This window comes from Apteryx mantelli, chromosome 5, assembly GCF_036417845.1.
Source record: "Apteryx mantelli isolate bAptMan1 chromosome 5, bAptMan1.hap1, whole genome shotgun sequence".
NCBI classification, from domain to species: domain Eukaryota; kingdom Metazoa; phylum Chordata; class Aves; order Apterygiformes; family Apterygidae; genus Apteryx; species Apteryx mantelli.
The window spans coordinates 3,590,757-3,610,368 of record NC_089982.1 but is presented as its reverse complement, the minus strand read 5'-3'; the positions used below and the strand labels follow the sequence as shown (position 1 = coordinate 3,610,368).

The following is a 19,612-nucleotide window of genomic DNA, read 5'->3' as shown; positions in this document are numbered from 1 at the left end:
GCTGAGGCGAGCCGCGGCGCCGCCCCCGGCCCCCCACGGGGCGCCGCGCCCCCCTGCGCGGCTCGTTTTATCCCGCTTTCGCCGCCGCGCTCCCCCTGGCCGTGGGGGGCCGCCATGTTAGGGCCGGGCGGGTGGCCCTGAGGCGCGGCGAGGCGCGGCGCGGCAGGCTCCGTCCCCGCGCGGGATGGCGGCGGCAGCGGCGGCGGCGGGTCCGCCCCGTCGGGGGCGTCTCCATGGCGGCGGCGGCGGCGCCGGGCCGCCTCCCCCATCCCCGCCCCCGGTTCCCTAGTCGCGCCGGGCGGCTGGACGGGAGCGGAGCCGCGCCGCGCTGCCAGCCCGCCCCGTCCCCGACCGCGACCCGAGCGGGCAGCGCGGGCGGGGGGGAGCTGCGGCCCCATGCGCTGAGGGCGGCGGCGGGATGGGGCTGCGCGGCGGTGGCGGCTGGGGCGGCCGCGCCGGGGCGCCGGCTCCCGGCTGGACGTGCCTGCTGCTCTGCGCCGCGCTCCGGAGCCTGCTGGCCAGCCCCGGCAGCGAGGGTGAGCGGGGCCCCGGGGGGTCGGGTCGGGTGGGGGGCGCGCACTTTGGGGCTTGTTTTATCCGTTTGGTGGCCTGTGTTGGAAAGGGGAGGGCTGCGCTGGCGGGGCGGCGGATGGGGGGTCCCGGGGGAAACGGGCCGTTGCCCCCCTCAGCGCGCCCCGGGGTCCGGGAGAAGGGAGGCGGCGGCCGCCGCTGCGCCTCCACCCCCGCGGGACGGCCGGTGGGTCGGGGCGGCGGGGCCGGCCGCGGGCGGGTGTGCGGGCTGCCTTCGCGGGGCGTTGCGCGGGGAGCGGGGGTTGCGCGGCCGTGCGTTGCAGGGCTTTGCACGGCGCGGGGGGGGGGGGGGATGTTGCACAGATGGCTTGGCGCGGGTGGGTTTGTGCTGGGGGTGCAAAGCATCGCACGGGGCGGGGGTCGCGCAGACACCTTTGCGCGGATGGGGTCGCGCAGCGCACGGCGGGGCTTGCACAGGTGCCTTCGCGCGGGTGCGTCCGCAGGACAGCGCGCGGCGGGGCTTGCGCAGGTGCCTGCACGCGTGGGCTTTGCGCGGAGCGGAGCGGGGCGCGGGGGGGGGAGGTTGCACAGGTGCCTCGCATGGTTGGGGTTGTAGCGGTGCCTTTGCACGGGGAGGGGGAGGCTGCAGAGCTTTGCCCGGGGGTCGCCTGCTTGCAGGCGGGCGGCGCTGGCTGCGGGACGGAGCTCGGGGGTGCCCGGCTGGGGAGGCTCCCCGTGAGGAGCCCTGCAGCTCCCGGCCGCAGTGCGCTTAAAGATAAACATATATACATATAGGAAGGAAAGGCACGAACGTGCCGGTGCCTAACCCGTAGCGCCGCGCCGCAGAGCGGTGCGCGGCCGGTGGGGCTGCTGGTTTGAGAGGCTTCATCTCTGACAAGTCAGCAGGCGAGAGCGTGTGGGAAGGTTTCCTCTCCGGCTGGGGGGCTCCCAGGTTTTTCGAGGCGCCGTATATCCCCCCGGGCCTGGCGCGGGCAGTCTTAGAGGCTTTTCGTTATTTCTGGGGCTCGCGGGCGAGGCGTGAGGTGAAAGCTCGGGGGGGGGGGGAACACCCAAGTTTGGCATCGTGCGGGGACGCTGGCTGCTCGCAGCAGGCTGCTTTTGTGAGGGAGGCTTCGTGGTGAAACTCCGGGCTGCCCAAACCCGGGAAAAGAGGGGAGGCAGGCAGGCGGGCGGCGGAAAAAGAGCAACCGCACCAGAATTTCAAAGATGTGGCCTGAGGTAAGCAGCTAGCCACAAATTATTTTGTAGAGAGACAGTAATGCGAATCACAATTAAAAAAAAAAAACAAAAAACAACGAAGTGAGGACTACGCTCTTCCAGCTGTGCCTGTGTCCGGTGTTCAGGGGTGGGAGATGCATTGATTTGGGGCAATGGCCGAAATGGCTATGATTTTGCCCTGGTGATAAAAAAAAAAAAATGGTGGGCCCAATCCGTGGGACCCTGCCTGGTGCTGAGTGACTTCAGCTGTGCCATGCCGTCATGCACAAGTAGCGGTGTTGCTGCCTGCGCAGAGCTGTGCGAGTTACCTCCCTGGCTCTTGTACGCGCTCCGGTTCGCCCTGCCGCGGTGCTGAGAGGCAGCTGGAGATGCCCTGAGCCCTGTCCCCGTCGTCCTTTGCCCACCCGAGCGTTTGCCCCAAATTGGGGAGCCTTCCCCCTGGCGCACGGTGGCTGCGTGCGAACGAGGAGCTGCAGAATAGGACGTGTACCCGACGGGGAACAAGCCTGCAAAGGATTAATACAATTGCCGAGTAACTGGTTTAGTGGCGTTTTTAGAGAGAGGCTACAGGGGAGTATTACAGTAATGGTTAGCAGCGTGAGGGTTTGCTTCGTGGTCTCTCCCCTCCTACTTCCCCTACTTGTGCTCTGTAATTTTGGTCTCTTCAGTAAATGCAAAGCTAAAAGACTGCTGGTAGGAGGGGTCTAACTGCAGACCTGAACTTATTCAATAACTGCTATCCTTGGCTGCTAACAGATTTATTTGTAAACAAGCATTATTTGACAAGTGCTTCTCACAGCGGGTCTCTCTTGCCAATTACTACCGAACAGCTCTGCTTTGGGGAAAGGTTCGCCCTGCAGTACGTGAAGCCTAATGCATGAGAAACCTCAGGCACTGATGGCCGTCTAGCCATCCGCCACTGACACTTGTCACCAATTTGGGTTCGAAAAGTTCCGTTTGGCTCCTTCTGGGTTCTGAAGCATGGGAAGAGAAAGAGCCTCCCCTGGGGTTAGTTGTCATATCCAGCTGACTGGAAGCTTTACGTTTTCTTGGATGGAGATGGCCATCTTAGGCCTGCGAATAATATTTTTAAAAGCTGTTGGTAGCAGGCTCTCTGGGTCTTTTTGGTTTTGTTCTCCCCCACCCTGCCCACGGTGGTTAAAAAAACAACTAGCAGATAACCTGTGATATATGGGTATGTAACTCAGCCTCTTGTTTTCCAGCTGCATAGAAGATGATAGAGTCTTACAATTATTTCTATTTTCTCGACTCCTGTGTCATATTTTTTTGTGTTCTTCTAAATCTTGTTGTAGTACATAGTGACGTTGTAGGATAACATTTGTGCCACACTCTGAACTGTTGTTTTACACATTAGTGTGAGGGGGGGAAATGCTTTAAAAATCTAGGTTAAGATTGGGGGTGGGGTGTCCAGAGACATTTCCCCAAGCTTATGTTTGGGTTCCTTAGCACAGAAATAGGTTTCCAGAAGTGCAGCTGAGTTTCAGAAACGCCTGCCCATTTTGATGGGGAACTATGGAGTGCTCAGCCTGCATCTCAAATCTGGCCACCTTCGCAGATCTCTTCAATTATGAATTTAAGAGTATAAATAGGGAAAACAGGGTTAATTTTTCCCAGGATTTTGGCGGCGGGGGGGGAAGATTTTGGTCATCTTTTCTCAAGCTATGTATTAAAAATATAGCACACGGTGAAGAACAAAGCCTCAGTACTATTTCATATTTCAAGCGTTGTTTAGCTGTTATTTTTAACTCTTCATCAATTAGAATTGGAGGCTTCCTTCCTCTCTTTGGCTATTTCTGCAAAATCAGAAATTCTGCACAATGAAAATATTCCAAAAAGTACACTGGAAAGTATTGCACATTATATTGAAATGTCAGTATTTCATCGTGGTTTATTACTTTAAAATGCCTTGCTTATGATTTGTCTGTAGGGAAACGCTTCCCTTGAATTACCGTCATACCGTAGCAGGTTTGACTGAACATATTATTTTCCAAAGAATGAAAATACATTCAGGTATTGGTAATAATCAGAAATACATTGCTTCAGACTTGAAAAAAGCATTGTTGACACTGTAATTAGCTGAATTACATATTTTTGGAAGCCTTGTAATTTTGAAGTCACTGGTGATGTTCAGGGTACGTGAACCTGAACAGATTTCCTGCGCGGGTTGTGTCTTGTTTTTCCGCCTGCGGTAACTTCTGACCTGTCACAGACCTGAGAGGCAGCCCTGGACTATACAGCTGGATTTCCTGCACCTCCTTTAGTTTAAAAGTGCACGTGTTTTAAATTAATCTGTTTTAAGTACTCGGGCTTGGGAAGTGGCTTGTGTAAATTATTTATGTAAAACAGACTGAATGAACAAATTGTTTAAAGACACCCCCCCCCCCCCCAAACTTGAGAATGATTTGTTACCCATCTCCTGTGAATTTGGATTGGTTTGCAGATCTCATTTGGAAATCACCCCAATGACCTTAAAAAGTGTCATGCTGGCAGATTTTTAAAAGAATGCAGTACACTACATTTTCTGACTGCTTGTAACAAAATAACAACATACCTGCATAATTATCATTAAATATAAAGTATATTTTAGTTTAGGGCTTTTCAGCAGAAATAAGTGCTGATAAGGCAATGCTATAAAAACTGAATATATTTTTAAACAACTACAGTTTGAAATAATGGCATTGTGATTTAAATAGGCAAAGGTGAGAAATACCAAATGAGTCTGCTTTGGTAATGAATATGTATGCTATTTATTTTCGGGACTTCAGACTGGAAGGATATTCTTTAGTTACTGTGTTTGGTCCTCTTCCTTTTAACTTTTTGAGGGATTTTTTTGAGGCTGTGTTTTTGTCAATTTATCATTTTTAGTTTGATTGAACGAATAAATGAGTACAATTAAAGGGGTGGGTTTGGTACGGGCAAAAATAGAGGAAGGTTGTAATTTGCAGATTATTGCTGCCAGAGCCTGGAATGATCCTACCTGTTCTAAGTGTGGTGACTTGTGTGTTTTGTGTTGGATGCTGAGGTATAATTTCTATGTCATGGCACGCTGGATAAATGCATATTTAGGTATAATATCACAATGTTTAATCTGACTGGTGAGTGAAGCCTTTTTCAAGGAGTTTGTCATGTGTTTAGTGGAAGTAGGTGTGAAAATAATTCTTTCATCAGCATGTTTCAATTAAGCTAATGGTTTGGGTACCAGTATTTATGATCAGGGGTTTTTTTTGGTTGTTAAGTTGCTCTTAGCAGCTTGGCTTCACATGTTGTACGTTCACATAGCTATGGCAATTGTGTAATTCTATAGGTATTAAGGACTGCCAGCATGTATATACTTTGTGTATGCAAAACATCACTTTAGATACATTTCTGTTTGTTCAACGCTGCTGTATACGGAGGCTTTGAGGAGGTCGTCTGTCCTTTACTTCATACATGGGAACGGTTCCCTATGTGCTTTCCATAATAGCAGTGCATAGCCTCAGCACTGTACATTTATTTTACTCACAGGAGTAATGCCATTAACTTCTAAATTCACTGCAGTGGAATCACTGGTATGAGGAAGGACAGCTCGTGTCTAATGGTCTTTTTGGGATCAGTCTTACGTGATGTATGCTTTTTTCAAGAGGTTTGGAATGACTCAATCATAGTTTTAAAATGAAAACTACTATCCTTATTTGATACTAGAACAGCATTTGAAACGCAGCACTTTAAGTATACGACTAAAAGCACTGCTGCTTAATGACACATTTTTACAAAATGCAAAGTAAACAATAGCAAAAGCCGACTCAAAGATAGTCCCTGCTTCCTTTTGAAGCTTATCTCAAAAACTGTAATAAATAATGGAAAACAGGCAAATTGTCTTAGAACAGAGCCACTGACAGACCGTCAGCTTATAGTATCGTAAATGTTGACACCATAATTTGATGTATAAAGCAGCTATTTGCAAATCAATTTACAGATGGATAAACTGACAGGTACCTTGGGGGAAAGGGAACAGTTAGTGTGCTTGTCTGACAGCTTCCACCCCCCCCCCCTTTACTCTCCCACAGTTGCCTAACGTTTTAACTCTAACACACCGTCCATCTCCATATCTGCTGTTTTCTTTCCATGAAACAAATAAGAAAACTAAATCTCTCACATAAGAACCTGTTTACTCTTTGTACTAAATACAAAATGCATTTTGCAGTAAGCAAAGAAGGTAGGGAGGGTGGGAGTCAAATTTCACGAAATGCTCCTGAGAATGTAAAGCCAGGACAGTTAATTGTGATGCCTCCCTCTCTCATCTAACTGGTTTTACGCTTTATTGCTCTGAGGATTTCAGTGTCGCTTCTGCTGAGAGCCGTGTTTCTACCATGCGCTGTGCTAGCGCCGAGTCCTCAACCCTGCGACGCTCCAGTGAGAATTGCTCAACTGAGCTATAGCGTAGGATCCTGTTGTATTGCGAGAAGCAGTGGGCTGTTTGACACCCAGTCTTTCTGACCTGGAGTTGAGACTAAGTTTTAAGTAGTCCATTCGCTGAGTATGCAGGTAGATATTTTTTTGAATAGAGATGAACTTTAATAGTTGCTTAGGGACACTGGGGAAATGAGACCTTACCTCAAAGTAGGAAGAAAACAAACTTCTTTGGCAATTGGAGTCATTTTATTCTCACTTTCTGCATTAAGAAATAAATCTAAATCATGGTTCGAGGGCAAAATGAGATTGGAGGGGGAAATAAAAAGAGAAACACACGGAGAGATCGTTTTCTAGAAACGTTGGCCATCAGTGATCACTTGTATAGAGGAAAGAGTATTCCTTATAGCTCTTCAGTTAATACTCAGCCTTCTATCCATTAAAAAAGTAAAGAAAAAAAATCAATAAATAACTTCTGTTTATGGTAAATCAGCCAGACACAGAATTTTAATTCCTGTCATGAGTGCACCTTTCTCACTGACCCTAAGTGCTGGTGAGAGTTGGAGCCTTATTTCAACCTAGGTGGGCTTGCAGTAGGTAGTCTCCTTTATATACCACGCAACGTTGTCCGAGTAGAAATAGTGTTAATGATTGTGTTGGAAAGAACAAATTTATTTTTTGTAATTTATTCTTCACTAGAACATTCTCTTTGAGTTCTTTAATAAAATTGCTGCATATTTTAAAAGTGAATAGTTTTTTTTTTTTCTTCTTCTTCTTCTTATTCTTTCAAAATGTATTCTGTATTTAAGATGTTGCCGTTTTGGTACAAACGGAACTGAGCAACGACCTGTCCTCTGTTCACATCATTCTTGTCCTGCTCGCCCCTTACTCTGTGCATGTGACCAGCTGGATGTTCACGTGAGGGATCGTGCAGAAGTGGAAGTGTTTGGTGCTGCAGTAGCTTTCACAGACACCTATATTGGGAAACTTAAGCACTGGCCTTCAGTAGCTTAGGTCTCTATGGGGATTTTCTACCTTTCTAGTTGTCTTTTGACCTAGCATTTCTGTTATAGTCCCAGTTTTGGCAGTTGCTGTAGCTTCTGTGAGTGGAGTATTTGAGCCTCTCCAAAGGTTTAGATGTATTCATACTCTTGGAGGTAGACAGCAATTACCCCTGTCTTTCACAAGGAAGCCAAGGAAGGGCAAGCACTGTGATCAGGAGGGGACTGAAGTGCAGTGATTTCCAACCTTGCAGCGCTTGGCTGGTGATCAGTCGGCCAAAACCCTTCCGTGTTCCGAATTTGCATGTTGGGTGGCTGTCTCCAGGGATCTGATGGTACGCTGCTGGCTGTGGACGAGGGTGCCGTGACCTGCGGGCTTCCCTGCAGCGCGCACGTGAGCGACAGCCTTCCTGCTCCACTCCGTGCAAAGAGGACTTAAAGATGCTGTGGGCTAGAAAAATTGCAATAGGAGTGTTCAGTGCAAACTAGGCCACACCAGGATGCATGGAAATTGCCCTCCTTCCTGCCTGCCCCCCCCCCCCTTTTTTTTGGTGCTTGAGGTAGCAGGCTGCAGCTGGGCTTTGTATGGATTGCGGTGCCAGGGGTGTATTACCAGGACAGGGACCAAGTTGAGCCCAGCAGCTAGCTCCTTGGATCAGAGATACCCCTGCGGAAGAGATGGCACGACTCTTGAGTTGTGGGCTTGTGTGCAGGCTGCTTCATTTGAGTGGAATTGATGGTGCTGAATGTTTTGTCAATGTATTAACTCCAAGGTTTTCTAACTTGAATTATTTTTAGGTTAAAAATAGTGTGGAGCAGCCAGTTTGGACTTCTTCATAATTCTGTGAGAGGTTAGAGAATCCCTTGGAAGCAAAATAATTATTTGGCAACAATAGCGTACATGATGTTTCTGTGCGGACTCATTGTTTTTATATTGCTTTAACTGTTTTGTATGTGCCAAATCAGTAAAGCTACTTGCAGAAATCTGTATACTTTTCTTTTTATGTTACACTTCTACAGAAAGCAATCATTTCAGGTTATTCATCTTTGCTTTACTAATGTCCTTACAAGTTTTCTTCTTAATATTGTGTTGGCAATGTGCTCTTCCTGCTAAAAACCTCCATCCTCTTCCCTCAACAGAAAAAGAAGGGATAAACTGTCAACGCCTTGAAAAGCCAACAGATCATCTTAACCATTTTTTGCTCCCACATGCTGTCTAAGCATTATGTCAGTTTGTCTCTCTCTCTCTCTCTTCCCCCCCCCCCCCCCACTCCAGTGAACTGGGTGGCAGCGGAGTAGTCATTATTGTCAACAGGAAGGCTTTATTGGTGGTGGACAGTGAGGTCTTGCAAGTCTGCTGATGCTGAAAGCTGACAGCTCTGGATTTCTCTGTGCTGAGTTTCTTTCCTTTTGCTGAGTTCAGTTATACGCCTAGCAGAATTTGATGTTCACGTCTCTTGGAGTCCCTTTTAGGAACAGAGCTTGGATTGCTTTTAGTTGGTACCTTTCTGATTCGGGAAGGGACATGAATGCATTTTAACACTCCTAGCAGGTGGTTTGATTGCATTGGGAATCCACTGGGATTTTGGTGCTCGTCTTTTAAGCGAGTGCTTAAGCAGGTGCTTTTTTAAGTAGGGTCTTGAAGAAACTGACTGCATCTTTGAACCGCTAGTAGATATGGTGAAAAGGTGTCGGTGACCTGTTGATCTCACTCTGTGCCCTGGGGAAACGTCTGAGTATTGCCATGGCACTGGTGTACCTTGACTGGAAGCAGTGGCTCTGAGGGTATGAATCTACCTAGGCCTCCAGGCAGCAGTCGGTATTTTGTCGCTCCATGCAAGCCTGTGTGGTGCTGGTCGTGCCTTGCCTCACGGGAAGTTTCTTTCCTGTTGCTGATGAGAGCGATGCTAGCCCCGAAGGTTTTCCCCGAAAGCTTTGCACTGCAGCTGCTCTGGAGACTGCTGTTGTGCAAGTGCAGAATGTAGTTTCCAGTGAATCTTATGTGTAGAGCTGGAACCGTTTTATTGACTTGCTCTCCTTTTTCAGTGAGTAATTCCTTTTAGATTAAATGGTGATTTCAGTGGAAATGGAAAAGCTTGTCCTTTTTTTAAAAAAAGGCAAAACAGAACTGGAGCTTCTTTTTAAGTTTCCATGAGCTTTGGTGTCAAGCTTTCTGTTTTTTTTTTTTCTGTTTTCCCCAAAACAAAAAATGTCTTGTTTTGTGGGAGGCAGAGAGCTAATAATTTCCTGACTGCTTCTGCTTTTAGGTAATGTATTGTGAGAAGAACAAACAACTGCCTCTTGTCTTGAGTGAAAATCCTTGCAAGGGAAAAACCTGCAGTTTACTATTTGATTTAGTGGGTCTGGTTATGGAAGTGAGCTTTTCAGTCCAGCTCCCTGGTGCTGCAGCCAATGCTGTGCCTGCAGAAAAACGCACTCAACCCAGTGAACTTTGACAGAAAGGGCAGTATCACACCCCTCATAAACTGCGTGTTCAAACAGAAATTACAGACATAATGCAGAAATTACTGAGTAAAATTGTCTGGCTGATGCTATGAAAGCAGTGGTCCATCTGGCCTTAAAAATCTGTGAAATCTGTGATGTAGATTTTAACATTTTGGCACTTGCTGTAAAAGGAAATCATGAGAAAACTTAGAGCAGAATGAAGCCAACATAATAAGACATAAATCTGTAGTTAATATTAATTTGTGAGTTCATTAACTAGTGTATATTTTCTTCCTCCAGTGGGCTATAAATAATAGGTACTTCTACAGCGTGCATTCTGCTGTAGTTGATTTCCATGGATGGAAATGTTTCCCAAGTTCTTGCCTGCTTGTTTTTTTGTCCTAGCTCAGTGCAACTAATTAATACAAAGCATCTGCTCCCCAATGACTTTGATTCTTTCCAGGAGTTTATTTTTTCGTTTGTTTTTGCTTTCTTGGATTATTTTTGACTGTCATTTGCTGGAGCGCCTTGGATTTATATTTCTTGAAGAAATACTTGGCACAACAGGGGAAACAGTTGGAAAATGAATGGCAACAGTAGTGCAATATAACCAGTAAAGATTTATGAAGAGGGAAAACTTTGACTCATGATGATGAAGAGACCTCTCCAGTCAGTGCCTCTTGGTAGCTCTGAACTCTGAGAAGGTAGGAGGAAGGATGAGGGGGTATACTGCATAACGAGAAACAAGCACTGTTAGTGATGGTGGGTTTTGCAGCTGTAACCCTTGCCTTAGGCCAAGGGAGGTGGAGAGGAGAAGAGGCACGTGCTGAAGGAGTAGTCCTTACAGCCTCACACGCTCAGTGTAGCATCAGTCCCTGTCCAGTTGAAGGAAATGCATTTCCCTCCCAGCGTTTCAAGAAAGGATCTGAGTCCTTACCACATCCATACAAATCCAGCTGAAGGCTCAAACCCTCAGTGGCTTGGAGGCTCAAGGCCTGGCAGAAAGCCAATAATGCTGTTCAAAAAGCCTCCCTGTGATGGTTCAGTGCAAAGCACTGCTGTCGTGTGTTATCACGTGCCCTGACCCCCATCCAGCAGATCACTTCACCTCGTGCTAAGTTTCCAGTGTGTGAATACTCCCGTCAACTTCAGTGAGGTTTCTTATGAGTATTTTAAATGTCGTTGCTCCTACAAACTATGAGTGTTGGGTCAGAGCTGTGACTACCTTGATTTAGCTCTGTCTTGTCCATGGACAGCTGCATGCTGCAGAGTGCTGCGCCAAGGAGGCCGAGAGCTGCAGGAGGAGCCTTGAGGTTGTAGGAGTACTTACTTGATTTTCACCTTTTTTCATACAGGAGTTCAGGTTAACAAAAACAATGTTCAGATTCCTGTTGAATTCATAACAAGTGTTTGTTTCAAAGCAGAGTTTTGCTTCAGTTCTATAAAAAAAAAAAAAAAAAGAAATTTTAGTCTGAATATTTTATTCCAAAATGTGCTACTTATTTGTAAAATTGTTTTCAAACATTTAAGTTGGCTTTAAGTGAAGTTTTCTTTAACCTCTTTTCATTTTGTGACGGAAGCTGTAGTTCTATGGTGTGTTGACTTGATCAAAGAGGTTATTCTTTTCCTCCTGCTTCTCAGTTTTATTTCAGTGAAATAAAAAAATGATTCATAAAGCTTTGCGGCTTCATGGCACAAACTCCGTCGGCTCTTGATATCCTGACCATTTTGCCTGTTCTCCTGGAGCAATTTCTCATGAGTAGCTTCTGTAAGTTGTGTCACATTATAATCTTGGAAACCTCTACTTGGAAATGGTGCTGCTAAGAGCAGGACTGCTCCAGTGCATGAAGAATTTTTGGGGCTTGGCTCAAAGACCATGGCCACCCAGAAGAGTAGAGTTTGTCATGTGCTGACAGAGACTTTGCCCCCATGTGAATCATGGATGTTTTTCTGGAGGGTGCTTGGATGCTGAAGTGTCAGGATGTTGTGTAGCTGGCATCATGATAAACGCTCAGTGTTTCATGCTCTTGATGGGATGGGGGTTTTTTGTTAGTTCCGGGGACTTCTTTCCTTTTGAAACTGGAGCAGAGAAATTGAAGCTGCTGCCAGTGGATTCTGCTCCAGTCTGGAGCCATTTCAGTTTAGTAGTGTGATCAAAAGCCCATGAAGCAGTGGCTTCTACCCGAGATGTCCACTATCCTCACAGACCAGTCCTGCTTTCACCTGCGCGAGCTAATGCAACCACGTGACGCTATGCTCGGTGGTGGACAGGGTGCTCTGCTGCCTGGGCAAGTAGGCTGGTTTAGGTCAATATTGAATGCTGGCAGCAGCCTCACTGGGCATTTGCTGTGCTTGCGCTTCCTTCCAGCCCTGATCCCTGCACAGTCATGATGAGGCTGCTGAATGCCAGTTGTATGAATGTGACAGGGACGTTTGAGTAGAAGGCCAGATGCAGCATCCTTGTCGGAGATTCATGAGTGAAAAAATACTGCTAGAGTTCAGGGCAAAGGTTTAGATCAGTTCTGGTTTTATTCTAACTTGATTACTCGCCTTTAGTAACGAGCCTGTCTGAGAACAAGAATATGCAAACTCCTCGAGCTATTATTCTACATTTAAAAAAAAAAAAAAAAAAAGGCTGTGGAGTGACTTTAGACTTAATCATCACTTATCCTACCCTGAAGGCATGGAAGTTAATGATGATATAGATCTGTGTGGTTTTGTGTTCCTCTTGACTGAGCATTAGAAATAATTAGGGCTTGTGGGATGGGTGACACCGATGGTGGATATGAGCAGAAAACATTTGTGAATGTATGCATGTTCCTCTTCCAAGTTCACTGGCAAAAATACATGTGCTAAGTGTGTGCTTATGTGCTGTGCGGTTTTTCGCTGATTTGTTGAGGCATGCCTGGCTGGTGCTGAGGAAGAAGGAAGTTGGCATAAATCTGTTCTGTTATTTGAAAGCTTTAAGGTTACAGGCCAAGCAGAGTTGCTCGTGATTTCTGGAGAGGTTGCTTAGCAGGGAAAGCTTTCCTGCTTCCCCAGGGCTGCTGAATATAGACAGCTCTGGGTTATGCCGATGGAGCATGTAAAGCATTGGGACTGGTGCAGGGATACCCAGCTATACAGGGGCTGAGCCTGGCACTGGACTTTCTGCACTGTGGAAGCCCTAAGCACATACTTGGAGGTTTTCCTGAATTACCTCCTTCTGTGCCCTAAATTCTTGGTTTAGTCGGCTGTTGGACAGCCACAGCCAAACGCACGCTGGTCCTCAGGCTTGTTGGGGAGGACCTGGTTCTGCCTCTCCTGAAATGATCTGTAGTCTCTTTTTCCGCCTTGTTGTGGGCTGAAACAGAGAGGTTTTTTTGTTGTTGTTGTTTTTATTCAGGAGCAAAAAAGCTTAGTTTTTGCCCAAGCAGCCACACAATTAGTGGTTAGAGCATCCGTTTGGGGTGGTGCCAGCCCTTCCATAAAGTCTCTGCTAAAACTCTTTCCTCCATGTTGCAGGCATGTGCTTATACCTGCTGTTTGCCCGTTGATTCTTCCACAGCCTGGCCAATCTGCGTTTTTTATGGCGAAAGCCATTTCGGCAAAAATAACGTCCCTGGCTGGGAGAGCAATGCTGCTGAGCCCGGGCCTTGAACAACGTGGCTTTGCTTAGTGAGCCTGTGTGTGTGCGTGGCTCTTGGGCCCGGGACACGAAGGCTGTCCGAGAAGGTGTCCTGCAAGCCCCCGTAGCCCAGGCAGCATGTGCCGGGAGCTCCTTCGGCTGAGGGGTGGGGGAGCCGCCCCCCTTCAAAGGGGAGACATCAGGGCTTGGATGGGGTGGAGGCAGGATCTGGCACTGATAAAGGACACACAAACTTGCCGAAGATGCCTGGCTGGGGTGGTGGTTGTGGTGGGAAGATGTGGATACTTCACGTGGAATAGTTGTCATTTGCGTTTATAACAGGTTTTTGGTATTTGAAAGCAAAAGAAAATGTCTCAGTCTGTACAGGCAATTTAGAATAACCACTAGCTAAACATATTCCTCAGAGCAGATCAATACAGTGCAGTATTTTAGAAGATACACTGTGAAAGCAATTCTGGGCAGAAGCTGTGGGGCAGCCAGAGAGTCTGCCGTGACGTATAAGCCCCTCAGAGCTGTCTGAATTATGCTGGGAGCCTCTCCGGTCTCGTCTCCAAAGCGGCCTAGGCACGAGGAGAGTTTAAAGTTACTAGAGGCTTTTATTTGCCTGGCATGTGAATTTTGGGTTACACCTTTTGACGGGCACAGTGCAGTATCTCATCCCCTCCTCTTTATTTTGTTCTATTTTCAGTCCTACTGAAATAAGGGAGGAATTGCCTCTCTTCTAACCGAAGATTTAGTATTCACTTTTCTTGGCTGACTCACCGGTATAAAAATTCCCACTGACTTGATTTAGAGTTGAATGGATCGTATTATCTTTTCATATGCACAGAATTGTTTTGAAATTGAAGTTAGTAACAACAATTTAAAAATTGCCGTTGATAGAGAATACAATATTTAGTTGTGTCATACTCTCTTTGAAACTTGATGTTTGAATAAAAGCACAATTTTTGCTTTTTCTTTTTTTGTTTTTGCTTAATTAATATGTCACAAAGAACTTTGTAGCATCAAACATTTCATCTGATTACATTCATTAGTGGCTTCTCCAGGACAAATTTTAATTAAGTTGTACAATGTAGACCAATGCTTGTTTTGCATCCGTTGCAACTTAAGACAGGAGTATACTGTTCTGCACTCTTTAATCGGTGATTGTAATGCAAGGAATTTGGGTAAATCTGCCCTTGTGTTGGCAATCTCACTCCATCCCCCCACTCTTTAAAATGACACATAGTTGTAAAATGGGAAGTGCTAGAAGGCCTGTTTTTAAGAGTATTTTAAAATGACCCTTTTTCTGACACTGTGAAGGAAGAAATGCAGTTCTGTTTAGGAGCACTTGGGTGTTGGCCTTAGACTTCAGCTGGAGCAGGAGAAATTAATGAGCATTTTACCTGAAGGCTTCAGAGGGGAAAATTTGGCCTTTACTGGGTGATATCTGTAATGACAGATGATAACAGGACTTTTGTTTTACTTAGGCTGTGGTGTGGAAAGCAACCTAATTGTGTATTTACTTATTGTGAACGTGTTTCAGCGTAGTCCTGAATATTATACCCACTGACTGTTCTGTAGTTAGGTAGCATTGCAAGCTCCCAATTTTCTTTGTGCTTTAGCAGGAGAAAGCAATCTGGCTACCGAGACCCCGAGCTGCCATGTGTTTTTGCTAAATGTCACGAAAATAGGCTAGTTGAGGCAGAGCAGCAGCTCTATGCCTTATGGTGCTATGCCGGATTAATACTTGGCACACGTTGTGCAAATACCTAGACAGAATAGTTTTACAGTGTTGGTGACTCCAGAGCTGAGAACTAATTTTTCTACTTGAATGTTGTTTCGTATGTTTTGGGCTATTTTTGCGTACAACAGATTTCCATCTTCAACTCACAGTACAGTACAAGCCAATGGTCAAGATCGAATCGACTCCGAGAACTGTTTTTCAAACTAGATCCATTGTTTAATCTGCACTTACTGTGTTAAGTATTTCCTTAAGGTGTTAAAGGAATATGCCTTTTGTTCTGGTATAATGTACCTTCTGGTTTTATTTCTCTGCCTCTATGTAGACAATATGGTTTGGTATTAAATCCTTGTACTTCCTGTACATTTAGGTCTTTTTGACTTGTTTGGGAAAAACAGGCACTTGAAGTCGAATACTAATTAAAGAAACTTGATCAGAATTTTTATATGTGTCACGAACGGCAGATACTCTGTAAATAGGATAATTACAATATCGGAGGTAGGCAGTTGGCAGTGTTTTTCTTTGGCTATAGCGCATTGCAGCAGGGTGACGTGGGCCGGTGTAAGACAGGGTCTGTATGCCTGCTAGTAAGCGTTCGCGTTGGTATATTTGTACAGAGTCGGTGAATTAGCCTGATAGAAGTACCAGGGTGACGATGATGACAGTCACGTCGGCTATACTTTAACATATATCTTGTTCGCTTCACTTATCTACGAGTCTGTAGGTACCTACATAAATGGACTTATTTCAGAAGGACTGAGTACCCAGTCTCCTCCACTGATTTCAGGCTTGTTGGGGCTGGCTTATCACAGACTGAAGGCTGCTTTAGGCCATCGAGTCTTGAAAAGTTGTTTGGGGATTTTTAAAGAATACGTCGGGTGGAGATCAGGAGACCCGGAGAAAGACCCAGAGAAATTGGTTCCTTTTCAAGAGGGATATGAGTGTAAAAAGTGAGATTGCAGTACACAAGTATACTGTGGGAAGCAAGTTTTGTAATCCAAAGAGAAGGAAATCCTGTGCTTTTAAAGTAGTAGAAAGTTCCTCCTAGTTTTAGACTTTGTATGACATCCATTGATTCAGAGACTAGTTTTAATTTCAGGATTTAAACCCTGGATACAGAAGGGGCACTGGAAGGCACTGCAGGCTCTTAGCCATAGAGACAGCACCAAAAGCTGCTATAATTTTCCTTAGCTCAGTTAAGTGTGTGTAGATTTATTCTTTAATTATTTCACACTTTGTACTCCGTATTTTAGGTAATATGAGGGAAAAATGTTATAAGCTTGGGAATAGTTTATTGCTGTTTAATGTAAATAGTTAGTTAATTGTGTGGCTTAACAGTTTAGAAGTTGATTAATTTGGCCGCAACTGCAAACAAACTGAGTTTTGGGGGGAAAACAAGAAAAGATCCCTTGGATTTCTAATAATGAAGTTGTCAAAAGACTTGGAAAAGTGCAAGAGAGAGAGAGAGAAAAGAATAGTTTTCCTGATAACAAGAATACTCTATTACTTGTGTATAAAATATTTTTTAAGAATTAGTTCATGATAACCAGGATACTGTGCCTGTTACTTCTGTTTGTTTTTTGTCTTATGGTCTGATTATGCTAAAAACTGTACTACTTAAAAAAAAAAAAAAGTAAAGAGTGTGTATGTGTGTAAGCATACGTATATATGTTTGTGAGTATATACATATATATTTATACAATGTGTCTTTATATATGTGTACATATATATGTGCGTCTATTTATTCCCCCCAAAAAGACCAATTCCCAAGAACTTAATGGTGGGATGTGCATCCTGCAAAAGTTTAGTGCATATGTAATCTTGTTTCAGTGGGAGAACTCAAAGGAGTAATAATGCCTATATAGAAGTGTTTTCACAGTATGACCTCATTGTTAAGAGGAGTTCTTGCATCGTTATCCTGCTCTAAAGAGATCTAACCTCCTTGGTTAATTACAAACAGTCTGTTTACCGTAGTTACCTAAATCTTGAAGCCTTTCTGAAATCTGTAATCCATCCAACTTCCCTAACAGTTTTTCCTCTTCTTTCTTTTTAGTGAATTTACTGGACTCACGCACAGTAATGGGGGATCTGGGATGGATAGCCTACCCAAAAAATGGGGTAAGTCTCTGTTGTTTGCTTTCTCAGTCACAAATTATACTAATCGTTTCCATTCCAAATGTAGACAACTGGGTTTAAAAACCTCCCTGGAGTGATTTGTTGGTAATGGAAGGAAAAAAATAAATAAAACAACAAGCTGTGACTGGAAAAATGGAGCTGTGTGGCTAGGGGATTGATTTATTTATGCCGTAGAGGCAGCCACACACACACACACACACACACACACACAAAAAACCCCAAACCAAAACAAAAAAACAAAACAAAAAAAACCATGAGTCAGCCCCCTCACTCCTCCCCACACCAAGAAAATCTGTGAGGTTATTTAAAAATTTTAAGTGATAAATTCTGATTCTCTTTTTCCTGAGCCTTTGGGATGAATGTACATCACAGTTTTCTGGAAGTCTTCTGCATCCCAAGGTGTAGAACATTACTGTTCACTTTAAATGAGCAGTGCTGTTTAGAAATACTTCTAGGTACATGATAAACTTCTGGAAGCTGATAACACAGAGTTCCTAGAACGGGAGCTGAGTTTTAAGCACCTTGAATAGTGCTATCGAAGAGCCTGTCTCTTTCCACTAACCATATGGAAAATGGAAGGAGTGTGGCCTCCTGAGTTGATACTGGAGTGAGTGCTGGAATTCAGGTGCATGAAAATCCTTCAGGGTGTCTGTTTGGCCTGACTGCATCATGTGAGCAATCACTGTTGTAACGGTGGCTTCTCCGTGTACAGCTGGGTGATTTGGGTCAGCGTGTTTTGTTTTCTTGCGATTGTAGGAAACATCGAGTGATTGCCTGTCTATTGTGGTCTTAGTTTGGCTGGGACATACTTGATATGCTGGTGTCACAGAGAGTTTATTGATAAAATCATATAAGGTTGCCTCCTGCAAGCTGCTGAGTTGAGTACTCCTGTCAATTCCTGGGAGCAGTGAACACTATCTGATGTTAGAAAACGTCCTAAGATTGAAACGCTACACAGCTGTGCCCTCCAACAAGACAGCTTTTGGGACTGTGGCATTCCAGAGTTTTGGACACCAGCTGAAACTGCCTGCAGAATTGCTTTGGATGCCAGTTCATTTGGACGCCAGCTGAATTGTCATAAAAATGGTGGTGGCAGTGTTTATATGAAATGCAGCCACCCCTATGCATGTATATTATACAGTGAATTCAAATCTGGCTTTCCATGTATTCTATTCTTTTTCCATATATTTGAAGAGCTGAAGTAAGCTCTTTGATGCATTGTATTTTATTTTTCCTGTTAGCAGTATTCTGTAGGTTCTAGTCACTTTATTTGGTAGCAATTCCAATTGTGATATGGTTCCTACTGAAGATACATTTTGAAGCAGCCTTCAGAAACTTTTAGTGTTGCTAATTACCTCATGAGGAGGAGAAGCATTCATTTGCATTATGAATCTCAGAGAAATTTAATTTTTATTCCTAGAACCACATCTTCTAGAAGTAGGAGACTGCATGAGGAGCTCGACTGTCATTAAAGAAAGCAAGCATTTAGTCCTTGTAGTTGTATGGGAAAGCCTGGGAAGAGTTACTGGTGTATCACAAAGGCTCAAACCAAAAGGCTTTGAAAATAGATTTCTGCATCTGTTCTTAAAAAACTAAAAAATAAGTCGTTGTGAGGGAAAAGAGGTCCGGTCATGCCAAATGAACTTGCTTTTGGCAGATCCTTCGTAGGATCTGCCTTTGTCATACTCTGAGTTTCTGTTACAGCTATATACAGTGGCAATTTATGTATCTTAAACCTTTAAGATGTTCCATGCTCCAGAGAGGTCCAGCTGGTCTCGTTTAGCCTTTTGTTGATCCCATTTTTGCTGATTGCAACGGAGAATGTGCTCTACTTTGGGAAATAAAAGCTGTGACAGGGGAAGGAGACTGACCCTCCGGTCTGGAGACAGGTTAGGCTTAGAGCCTGTTTTATAGCTATAATTCCAAATAAAGTACTTCAGTGCCTTAAATCCCCACAAGATCAGACTTTGGTCTGCTGCAAGACAGTGTGCACCAGCTAATCCTGTGAATAAGGAGTTTTAGGGGAAGGGAGAGGAACGCTTCAGGTTAGGGTTGCCTATGCAGAGCTTTGTCTAGCCTAGGTACTTGCGTGATACGGCTTTTGGCGGTGTCCAGTATTCTCGCATTCTGGCTGGGTTTCATTTCTCCCATACTCCTGAAAAGTATGACCCCCCCCCCCTTCTTTCTTGAGGTGAAGTGTTGAGGGGTCAGTGGGAATGAAGTGATTTGTCTGAAATGTGCTGTGGCCAAGCAGGGGTTGAACTGAGGCCTCCTGGAGTGGAGAACAGGATGTCGTGCGCAAGCAGACATATTCTTCTTTTGCTGCTTTGCTCTCTGAAGGGTTAATGAATCCTGGTAGCATGGCTTCCTCCCTACCCCAGGAGGTCCTCCCGGCTGTGCAGACTTCAGCTTGCAGCAGTCGTGCATGGCTCTTAAACCTGCAGTTACATCCGTGTTAGGACGTGGGCAAAATCCTCCTAAAGTCTGTGCAGCAGCGGA

General features: G+C 45.2%; 1 protein-coding gene across 5 annotated transcripts in view; it reads left to right on the top strand.

The window, feature by feature from the left end:
* The first annotated feature begins 525 nt into the window (after positions 1 to 525).
* Positions 526 to 19,612, top strand: part of EPHA5 (EPH receptor A5) — a 203,669-nt gene continuing 184,582 nt past the window's right edge. For all 5 annotated transcript variants that reach the window (XM_067297308.1, XM_067297306.1, XM_067297305.1 and 2 more), the window contains exons 1-2: positions 526 to 536; positions 17,031 to 17,095. In XM_067297308.1, coding sequence (XP_067153409.1) covers positions 17,057 to 17,095 — 39 coding nt within the window. In that variant the 5' untranslated portion in view covers positions 526 to 536; positions 17,031 to 17,056. The remainder of the gene's footprint in view (positions 537 to 17,030; positions 17,096 to 19,612) is intronic.